This window comes from Strigops habroptila, chromosome 10, assembly GCF_004027225.2.
Source record: "Strigops habroptila isolate Jane chromosome 10, bStrHab1.2.pri, whole genome shotgun sequence".
Classification (NCBI taxonomy): domain Eukaryota; kingdom Metazoa; phylum Chordata; class Aves; order Psittaciformes; family Psittacidae; genus Strigops; species Strigops habroptila.
This window is the reverse complement of record NC_046359.1, coordinates 11,222,686-11,242,253: the sequence shown is the minus strand read 5'-3', so window position 1 is coordinate 11,242,253 and position 19,568 is coordinate 11,222,686. Positions and strand designations below refer to the sequence as shown.

Here is a 19,568-nt window from a genome sequence, read left to right as displayed (position 1 = left end):
ATGCTTGTGAGATTAAAACATGAAATCACAAATTTACTGTAGCCTTGTGCAGCAGGAAATTTTTCACCACAGCTGGTTTTTATTGAATGTGTTTAACTGGTGTTATTGGTGTATTGGATAGTTACCACTCTAACGGGGAATACCCCAGAAGCTTGCACGGGAGACTGCTGGGTAGGATTATTTGACTGAATACTTCTGAAAGTCAGCATCTTTGCCACAAGAGTCCCTTAATTTCTTGTTAGGTGCAGGAGGTAGCAGGCAAGACTACCCTCTGTTTGGCAGCTTAGCTCTGCAAGTGGTTAGTGTCTTGCATGGCAAGGAGGCTAACAAGCTTTGGATGCTGGGCAAACTGGCAGTGAATCAGCCCAGGACTTCCAGCTGTGCAGGCGCACCACTGCAAGGATGATGCAGAGAGCCAAATTGCTTGTGGAGAAAGCAGTCACCACCTGGTGTAGTGTAGGTGGCACTCAAGTGGGCTAGGGTTATGAGAACCTACAGTGGAGACAGATCTTGGCTGATGCCATGTGATGCTACTTGGTGCTGCTTTCAGTCTTCTGCACTGGCTTACAAACCACAGGGTGCACTGACTACAAAGCCAGGTCCAGCATTATACCTCAACTAAACTGATGGCACAGTGCAGGAACACAGTGGGGCGCCTGCTGTTCTAGCCAGTTAGCCCTATTGGGAACATCAGCTAAGCCATGTCTGTGCTGAAAAAGGTTGGTCTACTACAGATATCTGACTTAAGTTTTCTGTTTTCTAAGGTAATTCTTACAGTATTTAATCAGTTCTTAATATTACTGAATAGTTAATGTAGGATGTGTCAAGTAACTGCAGCCTTAATGCAGATAATTAATAAGGATTAATGTGAAAATTGTTCCTTTCTCTACAGCTGCTAGCAGCCTTCATCTGTGTTCTGCAGAGGCAACAGGCTGGTTGGTAGTGCTAGTCTGTTGTACCCTTTAAACTGAAAGAACCCAATTACCATTGTTGTCCTCTAAACATATATTTTAATTCTCAGTCTAGAACCTTCTCATTGAATACAGATGGGGAAGCCAGAACATTGCAAAGGTTAAGAATTAAGCTGACCTTCTCTCTTGTGTTGAGTAGTTTGTATTTCAGGAGACACAGCAAGTTAAGTTATGGGTTTTGCAGGGGACAGATGCATGCTGCTTTGGTAGTATATGCCTTATTTTATCTGCCACTGTTTCCTTTTGTGTTCATGTACTTCACAGCTAAATAGTAAATTGCTTTAGCAGGACTAGGGACACCTCTTATATTGGAGTAAGCAACCTTTCTCCTGTGCCTTGCACACTTAGCAATGTTGTTGCTAACTTAGGTGTTGTTTTGTGTTTCTCTCTATGTTCTGTAGAAGTGATGGTGAACATCCAAGTGCTGAACTTGAAGTAGTTAATGCTGAGGCACCGAACAAAGACAGCTTTTGCTGAGGAAATGTAGTCATCTTGTTTTAGTAATGAGCCTAAAGCATTTCAACATCTGCTCTTGGGGAGAAAAAGTAGTGTGGGGGATTTTGTTTGCTTGCTTTCAATCAAGAAGAGTAGCTTTTGGTAACTTGAGTATAAAACCAAAAAAAGCATATGCAACTGAGACATCCTTCAATCAAAGAATGATATATGGTTCCTGTGTGGTTTAAAACCTGCCCTACTTTTACTAGTTCTAGCACTTGGTGCTTTCCCGTCCACTACAGATTTCATCTATCTAATACACGCTTGATGGCACAGATTATAGAAAACTAGTCATGCACAGAGTGTTGTTGTGGTTTAAGCCCAGCTGGTAACTCGGAACCACGTAGCCACTTGCTCGCTCCCCCCAGCTGAACCCAGGATGCATGTTTATTCCATAGTTGGGATGCTGTAGTGACAGATTGAGGCTAATATGGGACTATGGTCTTGCTTTCTACTTCTCTGCCAGAAGGCTGCATTTTAAGATAAACTAGATAGGCTGTTGATGGATCTACATATGCTAGCAGACTACACGAATCTAACATGATCACTGGCATTTCTCAGCATCCTTCCTTGCTGTTGAGACTGTGCCTGGTCTGTGTATGCATTGCCACCTTCCACTGTGCACTGACAGAAATGTTTTGATCGCAGGGAATGACCAATTCTTTAGCTGAAGGGTCTCCATCAGCAGGTCTTCTACATTATTTTCCTCCAGTTTATGCCAATTGTTTACTCTTAAGTGAAGTATTTTTAAGTGTGCCTCAGTCTTTCTGTGTTCCTTCCAAATCTGTGCCTGTGTGTTGGAAAAGGCAATACATGTGCATATTCCATAGGGACAAATATCCTGCAGAATAAGGAGGGTAAAAGTTGGCTGCTTGCTTGAAATCTGTGTGTATGTGCTACAGGGCAGAGTTCTTCCTGCCCCAGGAGGTACATCTTTTTTGACTGCAGTATGTAGCAGGACTTACTGGAAAGGACCAAAGGGAACTCTGCTTTCATGCCTCGGGAGACCAAAGTAATCTGCAGGAAATGTTGCTAATGCTCTGCTCCTATTCGTTTTTGCCTTAGGCAACCTTTGGGAAAACTTCAGCATGAATTTCATTGTGCAGTCTGATTGCTTTGGTGATTAAGCGATGGGCATCTTATAGCTGAGCATTCAAGGCTTTCCAGGAGCCCTTTGGCAGCCAAAAATGGTACCAGGCAGGTGATGCACTCAAATGGATGGATGTTCTCTAGGGCAACATCTGAAAGGGACACGTGAGTGCTACTACTTTGCCCCTAACAATTCCCCCCCCCCCCCACCCTTCTACAATGCTATTGACACTTCAGAGAACTGACCTTTTTTCAGTGCTGGCACTTGAGGTAATGCATCAGTTGAGAAAATGTTCCCTGTAGCTGTTGTGCGTGTGCCTGGGAGACGCTGAATACGAAATTTAAGTTTTGCTGGCATGGTGCTGCAGCTGAACAGGCAGGTATCAGCCTTGATACCTAAAAAGCTATGTGCAGGAAAGGAGGCTTCTCTTGGGTGAAGACTTCACTGGAATTTAAAGCAGGGAAAGAAACAATGTTAGGCAGACGGTGCTGGTACGGCCAGCCTAGTAATAGGTGATGCTTACACTGTGGCAAACAGGAAGAGGCATTTAAATGCAGAGGAGATCCTTTGGAATGCCCTTGAAGAGAATTTTTTGCTGGCTGCTCTGTCAGGAGTACATGTACAGATATCCTGGCGGAAAAGATTGTCTAGCTCGAGCTTTGAGTGAAGATGTGTGGGCAGATGAATCCATGAGTTTTGTCACAAGGTTATTGTACTAAGCCTAACACTGAAGTCATGAACCTAGGAGTGTGTTGAGATACTGACAGAAAATAACATTTCTTTGCACCTTTTCCCTTCTGTGCATCAAATGGGAAATAGTACTTTCATTTTTCACAAAGCAGTGGTGTAAGTTTTTAAAGTATCTTAATACAATTTATAGACAATGCTCTTAAGAAATTTTCTTCTGTACTTATGAATCTCCTGACAGTGTAGGAGTTTATGATAACATAGCAGTATATTGATGTGTCTAATCCCCCACTCTGCATGTGGCAGCAGGCATTAGCTAGTACTCAGGAGACAGGTAAAAATAGATTAAAAATCACAATATAAGTAGTCCAGTGCTTTGTTACACAGGAGATAAAAATGCTTTTATGCTCTTGAAGCAAGTTGAACTAATCTTCTTGTAATCCTTGGCCTAGTTAGCATATTTGCAAATGTTACTTCTGATAAACTGTGAATGTTTGATTTCCTTTCCTAATCTTTAATTAGGAAAAAAATTCATAACCACTTCTTGCTCTGACCAGATGTCTTGTGTGTCCTCAGAGACAAATTGCTTTGAACTTCCATTTGTTCTCTATGTTCCATGTATGCCATCTCTTCTTTTCCTTCTATTTCTTTATCCCACTCCTAATGGCCAGGTATTTTTAGAAGTGTATTATTCCAAGTTTTGTTATATCTAGTCACTTTTCTGATCCAATGTCTTTGTAAGTGGATCATAAGGAGATCTGGGGAGGGAGGCATGGATTTTTCTTCTACTGTGTTCATACAAAAGACTGTCAGTCCTGGTTTTCCACTAGATGTTACTATAATGAAAATGGCTGATTGCTTTGTAGTGATATCATTAATCGCGTAGTGCTAGAAACAATTTTTAGTTTCAAATTCTTCTTTAATTATATTAAATATGCCCATTTCTAATATGGGCAAAATTAGTTTGCTGAATACTTACTGAAGCTTGTGGACCTCTAAAGATGCTTTTCCTCACAAATGGAGAGTCTAGCATATTACTTAAATCATTAAGAAGAAAATCAGTATCCTTATTAATGGAGACCCTATTCTCCAGTCAAAAATAGTTCCAGTGTTTAGTGGGGTTATTCTGAGTAAATGCAGCAAAACAAAGGGGAAGAAATGACAAACCCACATCAATTGAGTTTCTTTTTAGCTCAGGTTGAAATTTTGCTTTGCTTTAGGTAGGGATAAGGGATGGAATATGAAATGCATGCTTTGATTAGTCTGAAACTTGAGCGCTTAACTTAGGTCCAATTCATACCCTGGTACTGAGTGCAGTGAGTCTACTGCAGGATACATGCATTATGCTTGTAACAGAGGTATATATGATAAAGCCATTACAGATTTCATCATTTGGTTTTCTCTTTGTTTCTGCCTTATGTATGTTTAGACTGACCAAGCAGATCTGGAGATATGTTGGGGTGTTTTTATTTCCCAGTTTGGTAATAGATTAATACTTAAGGAAGCATGTAACTGCGTGTCTCCAAATTAAATTCTTAAACATTAGATCTGCATGCAAATGTTTTTAACTTGACTGCACATGCAATGATCCCAAACTTTCTAACTTGATTTGCCTCCCCTAGGATTAGCTGGACATGTCCCACTTGCCCAGTTCCATGCTGTTGCTCTCAGCCTGTGGCCTCCAAGCTTTGTGTCCCAAAGGTGAAAAGGCAATCCTGCAAATCAAAGCTAAACACAGGTTTTAAAGTTCATGACACATGAAATAATCATGTACAGTCTTCATGTATCTACTCTGGGAACATGTATCTGATGAAGGTCTCTGGATTTTGTAAAGCAATGGTGGTTTGTGCTCTGAATTTGCACCTGATCTTGGCTCTGGCCTCCCTGCTGCTGGCACTACAGGGCTGTTTGGGAGAGCCTGCATGTCAGACTAGTAAGTATGCTTGCCTCTCGTGTTGCTGGGGAGGAAGCAGGGGCAGAACATGCAAGCCAGGGGATATGTAGCAGCCAGATACTGTAGCTTCTGATTTTGGGTATGTGTCTGTTATGTGACTGACTTTACTCCCACCACTCTTTTCTCCTGTGAGCACTGAGTAAAGCCAGTAATCTAGGTATTTAATTGCTCAATCTGTAAAGCAGATGAAGCTGCATAATTGGTGTTACGAGTTGTTAGTTCAGTGTTGATGCAGATGTCAGAAAAGTGTTCATATTCTGCCGCAGAACTAAAAGACTTGCAGTAAGTAAAAGAGTTCTTGCAGCAGTACCTGAACACACACAGCTCTATGGCTCTGGTTGAGGTCTGATTGTTTCTTTATTATGGTCAGTGCATTTGACACTCTCTCTCTTAACCCTGTCTGGCATTTAGATTTACAGGACAGCTTATTCATGTTAAATAGGGTTTGAGGGAGCTGAGATGGAGGAACACTACTCAAATAGAACACTACTCAAATATTCTTTTGTAGACTGGCAAAAGAGTTTGTTGCAAAAATTTCTGCTGCTACAGAAATAAGCTGAGCACGGAACAGAAGAAAAATGTGCTTTGCATTGACTGTTCTGAAATCATGGAATAGTTAGGGTTGGAAAGGACCTTAAGATCATATAGTTCCAACCCCTCTGCCATGGGCAGGGACACCTTGCAGTAAACCATGTCGCCCAAGACTCCATCCAACCTGACCTTGAACACTGCCAGGGATGGAGCATTCAGAACTTCCTTGGGCAACCCATTCCAGTGCCTCACCACCCTCACAGTAAAGAACTTCTTCCTTATATCTAATCTAAACTTCCCCTAAAATCTAAGTTCGAACCCATGGCTCTTTGAAGAGCAGTGACTTGTTTAGCAGTAACACCTTTTGTAATAAACACCTTTTATGATAATAAAGTTGCCTGAGCAATGTAACATGCATATTTAAACCTCAATTTGAGGAGACTCCAAATCAACATTTGCATAAATTGTGGTCTCTGCAGCTGGATGTCTGGTGCAATGTGTTACACCTATTATAGGAAGTAACAGGCTGTGAGAGCTAAAGGAGGAGGAAATGGCATCTGAATAGGCAGGATTTACTACAGGCTTCATAGTAAAGAAATAAAATAACAAAGCAGGTGATAAGAGAATTCTTCGTAAGATGGGAATGAGATCAGGCTTGATAAACTTCAACTATCCTCCTGTTACCTGTACTCCCTATCAAGTTATCAAGGTTTTGAATTGTGGGGGAAAATGCTGGTTTAATTACCTCATTTTCTGCTGCATGCTGCAGCCGTGCCCCCTTCCCCTCGGGTACCCCGGAGCGCAGCCCCCCCCGCCCGCGCCGCCGTTGCCATAGCAGCGCCCGCCGCATCCTCGGGCTCAACTTTCCCCCTTCGCCGCAAAGCGTTCCAGAGCGGCGGCGGCGGCGGAGAGGGACGGGACGGGACGGCGGGCGTGCGCCGCGGGCTGCGGAGCGGCTGCCATCGCCTTGCCCTGCCTCCGCGGCTGCGGAGCGGCCCCGCCCGCGGGCACCCCGGGGCGCGGCGGCGGGCGGCGCGGAGCCATATTGCCGAGCGAGCGGAGGGTCCCGGGCCGCGCTTCGGCGGGTGTCCCAGCGCAGGCTGACGCCTCACCCACTCCTCTCCCACCGCCTCCCTCGGCAGTCGCCGCGCTTTCCTTCTGCTCGATCCCGGCTTCTGGCAGACGTCGCCCAGCATGCCGATCGCCCACTTACTGGAGCTATGGAAAGGGATAGAGGTGGAGCCCATGGAGACGGAGGTGAGGACGGCGGCGGCGGGGTTGCGGGCGGGTGCAGCGGTGCTGCCGGCCCCTCTTCCCGTCGGGTAAACCGTTTCGGTGCTGCCCCAAGGCGCGCGAAGTGGAGTGCGATGAGCATCCCTTGGAGCGGAGAGCCCCGAGCTCGGCTCGGAAACCTGTTGCCCCGCACCGGAGCGGGGAGCGGGGTGTCCAGTGAGGCCGCTGTCTGCCCGCTCCTGCACTGAGCTTCGCTCGGAACGTACTCCAGGGACGTGGGGCGGCTGCAGGGGAAGAAGCGTGTGAAACCGATGGAAACCTGCAGAGCAGGCTGAGTAGGACTTGAGCTCATATTCAAGCATTACGTATGTGGTCTGTAAGTTGAGGCTAGGATAGGTCCGTGGTCCTCACTTCTGCCTTGATTTCTGAGCTGCCTTGTGTTTGTTTTAGCATCAGCACAAAATTCAAGCCAGACTTTTGCCTGTTACCTCTAAGCACAAAACTGTGCTTCCAGGATTGTACTTGGAAACACAATGCTGTGATAACTAGCTGGCCGCCGTGTTATACCACACTCGTGATTTGTCTTGTAGAGTTTTCACTACCTGCAATTTAAGATTGTCTTGTGTCAAGAAAGGTATTATCTGGTTTGTGCAGTAATAGGCAGAGTGGATTCTCGACTATTTTTGGGGCTCTGGAGTAGGGCAATAAACCCGAAGTATTCCAGGTCTGTTTCCAGCACAGATACAGATTTGTATCAGGCGATAGAAATAGATGAGAAACTTGTGAGGTATGGGGGCTTATATTGTAACACTCCCCCTTGCCCTGGCTTTTTGGTCAGAGTACCGTAATAGGGTTTTGGGGAGGGGGACAGAGGGGAGTATAACTTAACCAGTCAGGTTACAGAGAGCACAAACCACTTGTCTCAAAAGAGGCGTTGCTGAACTGTGGAAAAGGTTTCGTACACAGTGTTAGTATTTGGACAATACAGCGGAAGTGATGCTATAACATATTATACCAGCATAGGTTATTCTGGGGACCCTAGGTTAAGAACAAGTTTGGGAGGCTTGCGTAATGTAATTCACTCCCAAGTTCTGCCACTTTTTCTGCTTTGTGTGAGGCAAGGAATCTGGGTGCTCACAAACAGGTTATATCTGGGAAACAGCGTGTTGTTCCTGATCTTGTTTAATAAGTCAGCTGACACCTGGTTAAATCACTTTCCCCATGAGAAGACTTGTATGACTATACTTATGGTGAACAGTTTTCTGCTGAACATGATGGAAATTATGCTCTTCTCCCCCCAGGTCTGCCTTTCCATTGACCACAGTATTCAAGTCCATCTACATGCTTGTTCTCTCCCTTCCTTCTTCCCTTCTTCTTAAAATCAATTTTTGTGTCTCCAGCTTTTTTTCTTTCTGCCCCACACAGAGCACACTTCACTCACTGGTCAGATTTTTTTCTGCCATTAACTCCTGGGAAAAACTTCCCTAGATCACAGGGTAAGCTCCTGCATCAAAGCCCAATGTCCATTGCTTGAGACAGCGGCTTTCTGTTATCACCTCTTTTGTTGATAGAGCCCATTTAGACTGTTCTTCCAGAAAAAACTGTGTGGGTCTCCTTACCAAGTGTAACTGACCCATTACAATGCTAGTTAATCAGATGTTTGGTTTTGTGGGTTTTGGTGGCTTTGTTTGCATTTCCTGCTTTAAAGAATACTATAGCTATGAGTTGCACTGTTCCATCACTCTTTCTGAGATTTTGCTTATGAACAGTTTAGAGGGCTAAGGAGTTACAGGCACAAACTTTCTGCTATTTAGATGAGAACAACAGATAAAGCACTGTTTATTGGCTCTATTTATTACTATCTCTAAGCACATCAAAGATATGCTATAGCTTATGGCCCCTTTAAATCATGGTAGAATTCCTAAAGTACTGTTTGCTCAAATCCAATTAAGGTACATGGAAATTAAAATTGTCTCTCGTGGGCTATTGTCCATGAAGACCAGTCTTTGCAAACAGCAGTGACATTTATTCTTTAATGAGCTGAATGCATCTTAAACACATTGGGCTGATCTGGGGGAGCTGTCACAAGCTCTGAATCTGTGTGGGATAAAATGTTTTCATGATTGTCTACAAGTTGTTCTTTTTCACGGAAGCTTTTCACAGTTAGCAGACAAGGAGGGAGACGGTTTCTTTGTTTTATGCGTATGGACCTCTTTCTCCTTCCCTTTCTTAATGCCAAAAAACCTTTTAAAATAGAGGCATTTATGGGTGCCTGTGCATGACTCAAGTGAATGACTTGCAGATATTAAAGACAGCATTTATAGTAAATCAATCTCTTGATAAGGAAGAGTGCATTGAGGACATGTTCTATGTTATATTTGTATAAAGGAAGATTGGAGCAAAATCCTGCTTCTGACACCTGTTGATTCAGGAGGTCATTAATTGTGTCTGACAAGAAAGCAAGAAAATGGGGATAATTGCTGGGTCTAGAATTTCTTTGTGGGTAGGCAGAGTTATTGATCCCTCTCAAGCTGCATGGGTTGAGTAGTGAATTACATCCTTGGGAATATTTTGCTGAGGAAGAGCTGTGTGATTGGTCTCTAATCTCTCTACCTCTTTCCAAAGAGTTCATCATGTAATAGATTTCAGCTGGGTACCCATTAAATGACAATCTTTAAATGGGAATTCAGTGTTTAGAAAATTTGGTCCTATGTATACATATATTCTCTATTTTCAATAAGAAAGACCATTTCAGTTCTCTAGTTTGTTCATGAATAATCTTTAGTTCTTAATTCTTATGCAATTTCTATGACAAATATGGTTTTGACTATTCATCAGCAATTTTAGTAGTGCTAGTGTGCTCTTTTCTCCTATATCTCTTAGCATTTTATATATCTTAGAGAAAGCATGTTCTCATGGATTCAAAGGTTAATCTACCTGTGCTGAGTGTGAAGAATTGAACATGCTTCCTACAGCAGTATAAATTTGGAGTGACTTTACTGGTTAAAAGTGAACTGACTGTATTTTGTGCTAGAACTTGGCTTACAATTGTCTTTCTCAGTAACATAAGTGTCTTTTTTCCTCTCTGCTTACTAGCCTGTGGTGGAAGATGCTGCTGTGGATGAAGAACCTGTAAAAGAGGTAAATCTGTTTATTCATAGATCACACAAATGTCAAGGAATTACCATAATATAGTCTTCTGCCTTCATGGAAACAAAACGCCTCTGGTGGTACTTCTCCACATGCTTCTAGCCCCAGAGATGTAAAACCAACCCATTTTTGGTCTCTTATTAAGTCAAGTGAAAAAACCCCAAATTTGTTCAACTCGAGGTTAGAGAATTTTGTTTTAAAGTTATTATCCTTATGCTCTTTCCAAGACTGAACTTGAGATTTATGTTCTCAAGTTTCCAAAACTTCTTGAGATTCATGGATTTTTTGCAGAGAAGATTTTATAATAACCTCAAAGAGCAGCTGTCATTAAAGTGATGCTTGTGTATTGTGCCTGATTAATTAATTCCAAATACTATTAAATTGAATTCATGCCTGTTTGTCCACTAGCCTGGCTGTTCACCCAAAGCGAGACTGAGCCAACTCTTTCCTTGAAGTTAATCTATTTTCTTTTAGTATTGTATTATTGTGCTAATTGAAAACAAAACCTCAAAACAACCCCCAAAACCTACAGAAAAAACACAAGTCTTGCCTCGAAGTATTTAAATGTCAAGTAGAAAAGAGAGAAGGTGATATGAAGATATAAAGAAGGTGAGAAAAAATGAACATTCGTGACTCTGATGAGCTAAGGGCAAGGCTTGGCTGCAAAACTGACTGCTGTTGGTCTCAGGTGTTAGTACAAAATGCTGCTGGCTTGTGTGAACCAAGGTGTGCTTGAAAGCTTGTTAGGCATCTCTCAAAATGAAGGAGACTGAATTCCTTTGCAATTGAAGGGAGGCTGCAAAGACACCTACATAGCAACCTTTGAAAGTGCTCAGCTTCCCAGTATCCTTTAAATATAAGCTTCCCTCCTTTAAATATCAAACTTACCTTTGTGATCTTTGGTTTCCAGTGCAAAGGTATGCTTTTGTGACTTTCTGCTATGTTACAGGAAAAAGTCTTTTAGTTTTGGAGCTCTGTGAAATGGATGCACCTTCCAAACGTAATTTTTCCCTTTTCCATTTCTTGAGAGCACTGAATTACTCTTCAAAAAACTTCGGCTGAAATTAAATGTGGGTAACTGGGCTCATCACATTATCTTTGAGGATATAGATGAAGAATAAATTTCTGGCTTGTGGGTTTGGGTTTTAGGAGGACTTTTGTTTTTTTGAGAAGATAGCCTTCATTTCCTAAATGAATTTAAAACTAGTTAATTTTCATTAGGGATGCATCTTAACATTCTTAAGTTTTAAATCTGGCAGAAAGAAATGACATGTAATGGCTACTTATATAGAAACCTCAGTCCTGTGTTCTCTCATTTTCTGATGTGTTTACTGCTGTAAGTATTACAATTTGCAATTTGATGTCTGTAACTGAGTTTATCTTACTGTATTATCTAGCCGTATGTCTGCCTACTCCTGCCTCAGCTAGGCAATTGCAGTGTGTGCTAAGTGGAAGGATATACTTATGTCTGATTGAAAAGCTTGCTGCACTTGTGCATTATAAAACATGTACACAGTGACCACTAATAGATTGACTGAAATAGCACTGTTCAATGTAGAAGTACCCTCACCCTTCACTTAACTTTCTGCTATGTTACTTCATTACACAGTACTACAGAAAAATAGAATATGAAAAGCTGTGACTGTTTTCACCATGCACTGCTGCTGCATTGTTACTTCAGCCTTTTACTGGCTTAGTCTGTAAGCCTGTTCTGTTCCTATGAAGCTTGCATCTTACTGTAGTGGTACTGTAGGAAAGACTGCACTGTTCTGGTGACTTTCTTACTGATACCTATACTGTGCCCAAGCCATTTTTTTTTCCAGGAAACATTAGAGCATGACTTAAGGGATGAATTTAAATCATGTAATTCAATGGATCGCATTTGCTTGAAGGATGTTCTTGTAAATAACACGCTTTAGGCTATGTTGGCCTCCTGCTTTTTCTCCCACTCTGTGTGTAGTATGGACAAATGAGATGGTGGCAGAATGCATTATGAAGACTGTGCTGCTCATTTTCCTGAGGTCTGATCTTGCTGTTGATGGACAGCTTCTTTAAATGTCTTGGGAGCATAAATTAACAGGATTGTTGGATACAGCAAGCGTTTCTGAGGCACCTCTTGGTCCTAGGGTCGTGTGTGTTCTAGGGCTCTGCCCTGGATTTTTTCCCTAGATTACTCAGGATTGCTGTCATCAGGGTGTTCCCCTAGGAGGTTCTCCCAAAGCCATGGACCCTGTTTGTCCTGCTACAAAGGCAAACAGGTTAGCTGATGTGAATTTCCTTAAAAGAACTTCAAACTCCTCCAGGAGTAGACTTGTAGGATGCAGTTTTTCCGTAAAGTGATTTCTTTTCGGCCAACTGGCATTTTTGATACAGAATAAGTTTGACCATCTGTGATTGTTAGAGGCCCAAACCTTAAAGGTGATGTGCCTTCTGGTCTGGGCTAGGTCAGAGTTAAGCATTGACATTCTATCTAAATCCTCTTTGAAGGTGTAGTTGGCAGCAAAATTCTGTCACATCTTTATAAACTAGTGAGCATATGTGTAATACAGCTCACAGCACTTTGAAATAACAGCATTCAGAAGCTACATTACAACTTTGAGCTGTTTTACACTTTCAAGAGAATTTGATGCTCTAATTGAAAGCTTGCATGGGTTTCTGGGGAGAGGGGAGATGCAGTGGAAGTGCTCATATCCAACCAGAAGCAGACTGGATAAATTCTCATGTTTTGCTGTGTGAAAGTTGCATGGCAAAACTGAAAATGGCAGGATCTAGATTTACTGTTAACTCTTGTACAAACTTTCCAAAGACACGTGTAACTTCTGCTGGTACTGTGTATGCTTGTATAAGTGTGAGGAATAAAATTGAAGGGAGTGAAGGCGGATGCTCTGTGCTACTTGTAGCTTCACTGGATGATACCACTGAGAAGAGTCTGGTGCTGTCATTGTTACTTGCTCCCTTCAGGTATTTGTACATCTTAATAAGATCCACCCTCCATTCCTTCCCTACGCCATGCATTGTCTTCTCAAGGGGGAACAGTTCCCCTTCCTCAGGCTTCGCTTTCAGGTCAGATCCTCTCATCCCTTGATCTTTTTTTGTGATGGTCCACCTTCACTGGGTCACTCTGTCATGTCTTATGAACTGGGGAGCCCCAAATAGGATACCACTCTAGGTGTCTTGGCAGTGCTGAGAAGGTAAGGATTACCTCCCTTGACCTGCTGGCAGTACCTTTTGTAATACAGCCTAGGGTGTTGTGAACTTTCTTTGCCCAAAGGGTGCATTGCTGGCCCATGTTCAACTTGTCCACCAGAACCCCTAGGTCCTTACTTGCAAAGATGACTTCCAGCCGTATGGCTCCCAGCCTGTAGCAGTGGATAGGGTTTTTCTTCTGTAGGTGCAGGACCTTGCATTTCCCTTTGCTAAACTTGAGGATATCCTGTTGGCCCATCAGCACAACTGCCTGGTGTATCAGCTATTCCTCCCTGTTTTGTAAAATCTATGAATTTGCAGAGTGCGTACTGTCCAGTCGTTCAAGTCATCAATGAAGTTGTTACACAACACTGGACCCAGCATTGACCCCTGGAGTATGCTACTAGAGACTGGCCTCCAGCTGGACTTGGTGCTGATCACAACCCTTTGAAGCATGGCAGTTGAATTTTTGATCCATTTCATTGCCTACTTATCTAGTCAAGGCTTCATCAGTTTGCCTGAAATGATTAAGTAAGACTTTTGACATTATCTTCCCTATCAAGATAAAAAACACTCACTGCCCTGCCATCATTCACAAAAACAGTCATCTTTTCATAGAAGGCTGCCGGGTGTTTAAGCACAATTTTCACTAATCTATGCTGACTAATCCAAATAATTGCATTGTCATCAGTATGTTTTGGAATTTTCAAGAAGGGTTTGCTTTATCACCTTTCCAGGGGCTGAGGTGAGGCAGACTGGCTTGCAGTTCCCAGGATCTTCCTTGAAGATAGTTCCTATATTTTGTTTTCTTGCAGCTCTCCTAACTTCCATGAGTCTTTAGAGTATCGAGGGGCATCACAGTGACATCAGCCAGTTCCCTCAGTACTTATGAATATATCTCACCAGATCCCATAGATGTTGGGTTTTTTTTCTGTATGTCCAGTTTGTGTAAATGTTCCCTAACCTGACCCTCCTTCACCAAGGACAAGTCTGTCTTTCCCTCCTGTCTCAGGGGCTTGGGATTCCCAAAGGCCTGGTGTTACCAGTAAAAAGACCAAGGCAAAGAGGGCACTGGGTACCTTGGCCTTTTTGGTATGCTTTGTCACCATCTCCCCTTCCCCACTCAGCAGCAGGACCAAAGGTTTTCCTTTTGCTGCTGATATAACTGTAGCAGCCTTTCTTGCCCTCCATGTCCCTCAGCAGATTCAACTGCAATTTCTAACACCATTGCTACATGCTTAAATAGTCTTTGTATTTCTCCTAGTCACCTTTCTCTGGTTCATCCTGTCATATACTTCACTTTCATGTCTGAGTTCCATCAAGATCATTGTTTGTCCATACAGGCCTCCTGCTGTCTTTGCATGATTTCCTGGTGGTCAGGGTGGCCAAATCCTGAGTTTGGACAAGATGGTCCTTGAAAATTAACCACCTCTCCTGGGCCCCTCTTCCTTCCAGGGTAATCCTCTGTGGGATTCACCCAAGCAGGTGCCTGAAGAGAACAAAGTCTGAACTACGAAAGTCCAGGGTTCTGATCCTGGTTTTTGCTTTGTTCTTTCCTCACAGGATCTGGAGCTCCTGCTTCTCATGGTAACTGCAACCTTGTTCTTCTGCCCTTGTTCAACTGCAACCTTGTTCAACTGCCCTTGAACTTCACATTCTTGATCAGTTCTTCCTTGTTTGTAAGGATCAGGTCCAGCAGAAGAGCTGCTCTTACCGGTTCCTCAGTCCCCTGTGTCAGGAAGTGCATTCGTCAATGCAGGAGTCTCCTGGATTGGTTGTGCACTTCTAGAAAACACCAGGGTGGATAAGGTAGATCTTTCAGGATCAGGGCCTGCACACATAAGGCTTCTTCCAGCTGTCAGAAGGCAGCTTTTACTTCTTCCTTGTCAGGTTGTCTGTAATAGATACCTAATAGCATCGAGGGCACATCTGTGCTAATATAATGCTGAACTGTCAGTAACAGCCTCTCTTTCAAAGGTGCTAGAGTAGTATTCAACTACAGAGACAATGGAGAATGTTTCCAGGCTATTTGTTGCAATTATCACTAGGATTATCTCAAAACAGCTTAACCAATGTAGTAGTACTAGAATTGCTGGTATATCACTTCATTTCTCTGACCAAAAAAAGCAACTAACTTAAGGCAGGTCAGAACATTCTGGTTTGTCATTCAGAGTCGCTTTTGTTGTGAAATTGGAGAGCTGGTTGTTGGCTTTTTCAGTGTCTGGTGAATTTCCCTTGTGTCTCCTACTTTAATTGACCAAAGGTCTCAATATACCTAGTATGGACTCTTGAATCCATTATAAAACTAAATGTATGTTGTGGATGATTTTTAATAGCAATCTCTACACCTCAGTGGTTAGGTTTGCAGGTCACAGGTTAGTGTGTATATTGAGGGTCCACAAAACTGTAAATTACTGCATCATGTGTTCTGGTTGTCAGGAAAAATCACTGAATGCAAGCTTTTCCTGTGGCAGGAAGTTATTAAAGAAAATGACTGAAATTTCTCAGTTATTTGGGCTGCGTAATGTTTTTATACATTCATGCACACAAAGCCTGTACCTTGTTAAAAATTTTGGGTATAGGAACAGTCTGTCCTTTCAGGGAGAAGCAAATAGGAAGCTGATCATCAAATGAGTGGTATGGCACAAAGTGTAGAGAAGTATGATTATATAATATGATGTAAACACTCTTGAGGGGAGAAGCTTAGTTTGAGTTGCTAGATGATGACAGCAGTATGGTTGTTTAATATGCTGGTTTTCTTCTTCCTCTATAAAACCCCCCAGACCCTCAGAATTGAGGAACCATGTTTTTAAAGAAATTCAAAGTAATGAAAAATTGTTTTCCTATCAAGCAGCGCATTATCACAGTAAATTAGTGACTGTGAATCCAAATACTATGCTATATACCAGTTTAAAACAGAGGTGGATATAAGTCTCTCTGAGATGACCTGTTTCTTTCTATAAAAGTAGATACTGAGTAAGCTCCAAGGTGGGCCCTTGTATGAACCAGAAAATTGTGACCTTGTATAGATCTTTAGAGAATTACACTGGTGATGTATTTCAGAAACAAACTACGGGTGTTTTTCTCCCTTCAGGAGTTGTTCTTTGAGATGTTAGGTAGGTAGTGTAAGCTGTTCCACCTTAAGTAAATTTTAATTATTTAAAAATATCAGTACTTGGCTTATATGAAATATTTGGTAGGTGATAACTTAATAAATTGATTTTTAGATTTTTTTTTTTTTTAATTTGGGGAATTAATATACAATGTTTATCTCCTAACACTATTTTTCCTTTTTTCTTTTGAAGTAAATAATTGCAATTTGTTTTAGAATTAAATTCATCAGGCAACCAGTACAATATTGGCTTCTGTTTAACCTAATTCAAAATAGTGTATATGTGTCCTTGGTGGAGGTGAAGGGTTATTCCACCATTGACTCTTTGAGGATAAAATGTGAGAGGGGACAGCTGGAGAATGGAATGAAAGAAGTGTCTCCTCCTCCTCTTGCACCGCAGAGTTTGTGTTCAGCATCCCAGCACTGGAGGGAAAGCTGACAGGACAACAGCTGTGCTATGTGCTTTGAAAGAGAGTTTTGGTACCTTTAGTTTCTTTACAGATTGACTTCTTGTCACCGTCTTCATCACCTGAATTGGGACAGACATACGGGAGATGTCAGCATAAAACATGATTTTTTTATTTTTTTTTTTTTTTTACTTTTTTTATTTTTTAATTTTTTACTTTGGTCTTTATCCTTCTCATCCCCCCCATACAATTCATACAGCACATAGAGACACAGCAAACTTCAAATGTTTTGGGCAAAGTAGTGTGAGAAAGAGTTGCTACACAAACTGAAGGAATTGTGAAATTTGAATGGGACATCATTAAACTTAAAATGTTTCAGCTAATGTTGAACTTTGGTTTCTAGCTGCTTTTACTGCAGTCTCTGCTACTTTTTTTGAATTACTCTTACTGCTTTCAGTGTGCTGTTGTGGCTCAGATACATCAGAGACAAGATAATAGCATTTAAAAATAACTTCTTAAAATGTCTGTAAACCTTGTTCAGGGTTTCCCAACCACTCTGGCTTTCCACAACCATTGCTAAGTGGTCTATGGTGAGTGGCAACCTGCATTGAAACTATTTTTTCTATGGCCTAGGGGTGACAGATCCAGCAACCCTGGACTTTAAGAACCAAAAATGAACTTGGGTTCAATATCTATTGAGACTTAGATGAGGAAATGATGATGTTTTAGCTGGTAGAGAAGTGAAAATTGTAACTGGTGGCATATCTTTCCTTACCTGAGATAACAGCTGATGCTCACTCCCACTGAAGTGTGACTTACATGTGTTAGCTGCAATTTTCTTGAGCCTTTATTGAATCAGGACTTTGCTGTGGCAGTGATGTCACCTCTGTTCCTCATACTCCAAGAAGTACTGACACAGTGGGGTGGTGCAACCAGCAGAGTTTAGAGGCACTGCATAAGGAGGGGTGTGTGTGTGTTTTGTTGGTGTGGTTTTGGTTGTGTATGTTGGATTTTTTAAGCTTAGTGTTTAGCTATAGAACAAACAGCTAACCAGCCAAATTTTTTCCTAATTGGACACTGAAACAGCCAAGTCTCATTTACGCAGACAAGCACTCAAATGCATAACATTATGTGTTCAGAAGCTTTTAAAATAAACTTTGCAGACTGAACTATACCAGTCTCTGCTGAGCAAATGTCATGCTGAATGGGGAAAAGAACTTCTGTAAAAGTATGTGCAAGATGTAAAGCACTTCACAGAATTAGGTGCTTGATTTTTAACAAGGTTCATTACTTAAGGCAAAGGAAAGTTCATCTGGGGAAAACTGTTCCTGCATGAAAAATGAACTTGTTCCATAATGGCAGTTGGTGCCCAAGAAAGCATGCTGGCTATGAGCAAAATGTGTCATCAGGAGAGATGAGTCACTTGGCAGTCCCTAGAGTCAAAGATAAATTGTTTTGTGATAAGTATAGTGTCTCCTAGAGAGCTGTAATTTTTTTAAGTGGAAACAAACTGCAATTTATATGTAGCTGGTTACAACTCTAGGGTGCAAAAATCTATTTTCCTCACTACAATGAACTGAAAGTCAATTGTTTTCCCTTTCTTTCCCTAGTTTATTCTAGTTTTCTTGCTTACACTATGGTTTGTTCTCTCCAGAACATAGTGGTTTGTGTTGAAATAAAAATTCTTCCTTTGAATCCTCTTTTCTCCTCTTCTGCTAGTTCAAGGTTTATAAGTAACTCCCCAAAGAAAAAGTGATGTGGCAAGCAGCAAGACAAGCACTGCTGTTGTTCTGGAAGAAAAAGTCATCTACTGATTGCTTTCAAAGATTTGATGGGCAAAATAGGAAGGTAGCTCTACCATCTGTGACTAAAAATTAAATTTCAAATGGACATGGTTAGACACAAGAAAATTACCATGTTGTCATTGTAGATGTCAAGAATTAAGCTTCTGTTTCTCAGTAGTTATGTGCTTCGGGGTGCAATTTATTTTGTCCAAAGACATGACTAGGTTTCCCTGTTGACTAGCAAGGGAGCTTTGGGTAATCAATTAGTCCTGCTGCATTTGAACAAATGAGTCAAACACAGAACTTCTGCATGTTTGTAAGTTGTCTAATCAGTATCTGTGCATGTTTATTACACCCGGGGTTTCACAAAATTGTATTGAAATCTATAATGGTGTGGGAAATACTAGTGTGGGTTGGTTTTTTTTCTTGCTGCTCTAAATATGTTTTGGAAGCTAAGGAGGGAAGGCCAGTTACATCCTCTTAAGCACCTGGATGTTTAAAAACTAGCATATATTTTGTCTCATTTGGTCAGTTATTTCTGACAGGTACTCAAGAACTTCATGTTATATAAATGCCTCTGTGGAAGTCAGAGGGTTGCATCAACACCAGAGAAGTGTGGGGCTGAATATAAAGATATGATGTCTAGGGTTGCAGGTGGGTATTTGTACAGTATTGCCTATGTGAAGCTAACTGAGCTCCTGGCTGTTGCAATCTTTGATCCAGCATCTCTGTAGAATTTCTTGCATATCTATGTTGCTTGAAGTATAGGTATCATGATCAAATGACCTTGTTGTAATTATATGAAGTTAAAACCGTAAGTCTTATAAACATTTTTACTCTGGATGTGAGTGAATAGCTTAGTAAACTACAAAGTCTGATCCTGCTTAGACCTGTCTCGTTGAAAATAGGCTTGGATTTCCTGATTGCTATTTTTTCTGTATTTTGTAGCTGTTTTCTCCCCTCTTTAA

General features: G+C 41.6%; 1 protein-coding gene across 2 annotated transcripts in view; it reads left to right on the top strand.

The window, feature by feature from the left end:
* The first annotated feature begins 6,755 nt into the window (after window positions 1-6,755).
* Window positions 6,756-19,568, top strand: part of RPS6KA2 (ribosomal protein S6 kinase A2) — a 280,539-nt gene continuing 267,726 nt past the window's right edge. For both annotated transcript variants that reach the window (XM_030499206.1, XM_030499204.1), the window contains exons 1-2: window positions 6,756-6,985; window positions 10,058-10,102. In XM_030499206.1, coding sequence (XP_030355066.1) covers window positions 6,923-6,985; window positions 10,058-10,102 — 108 coding nt within the window. In that variant the 5' untranslated portion in view covers window positions 6,756-6,922. The remainder of the gene's footprint in view (window positions 6,986-10,057; window positions 10,103-19,568) is intronic.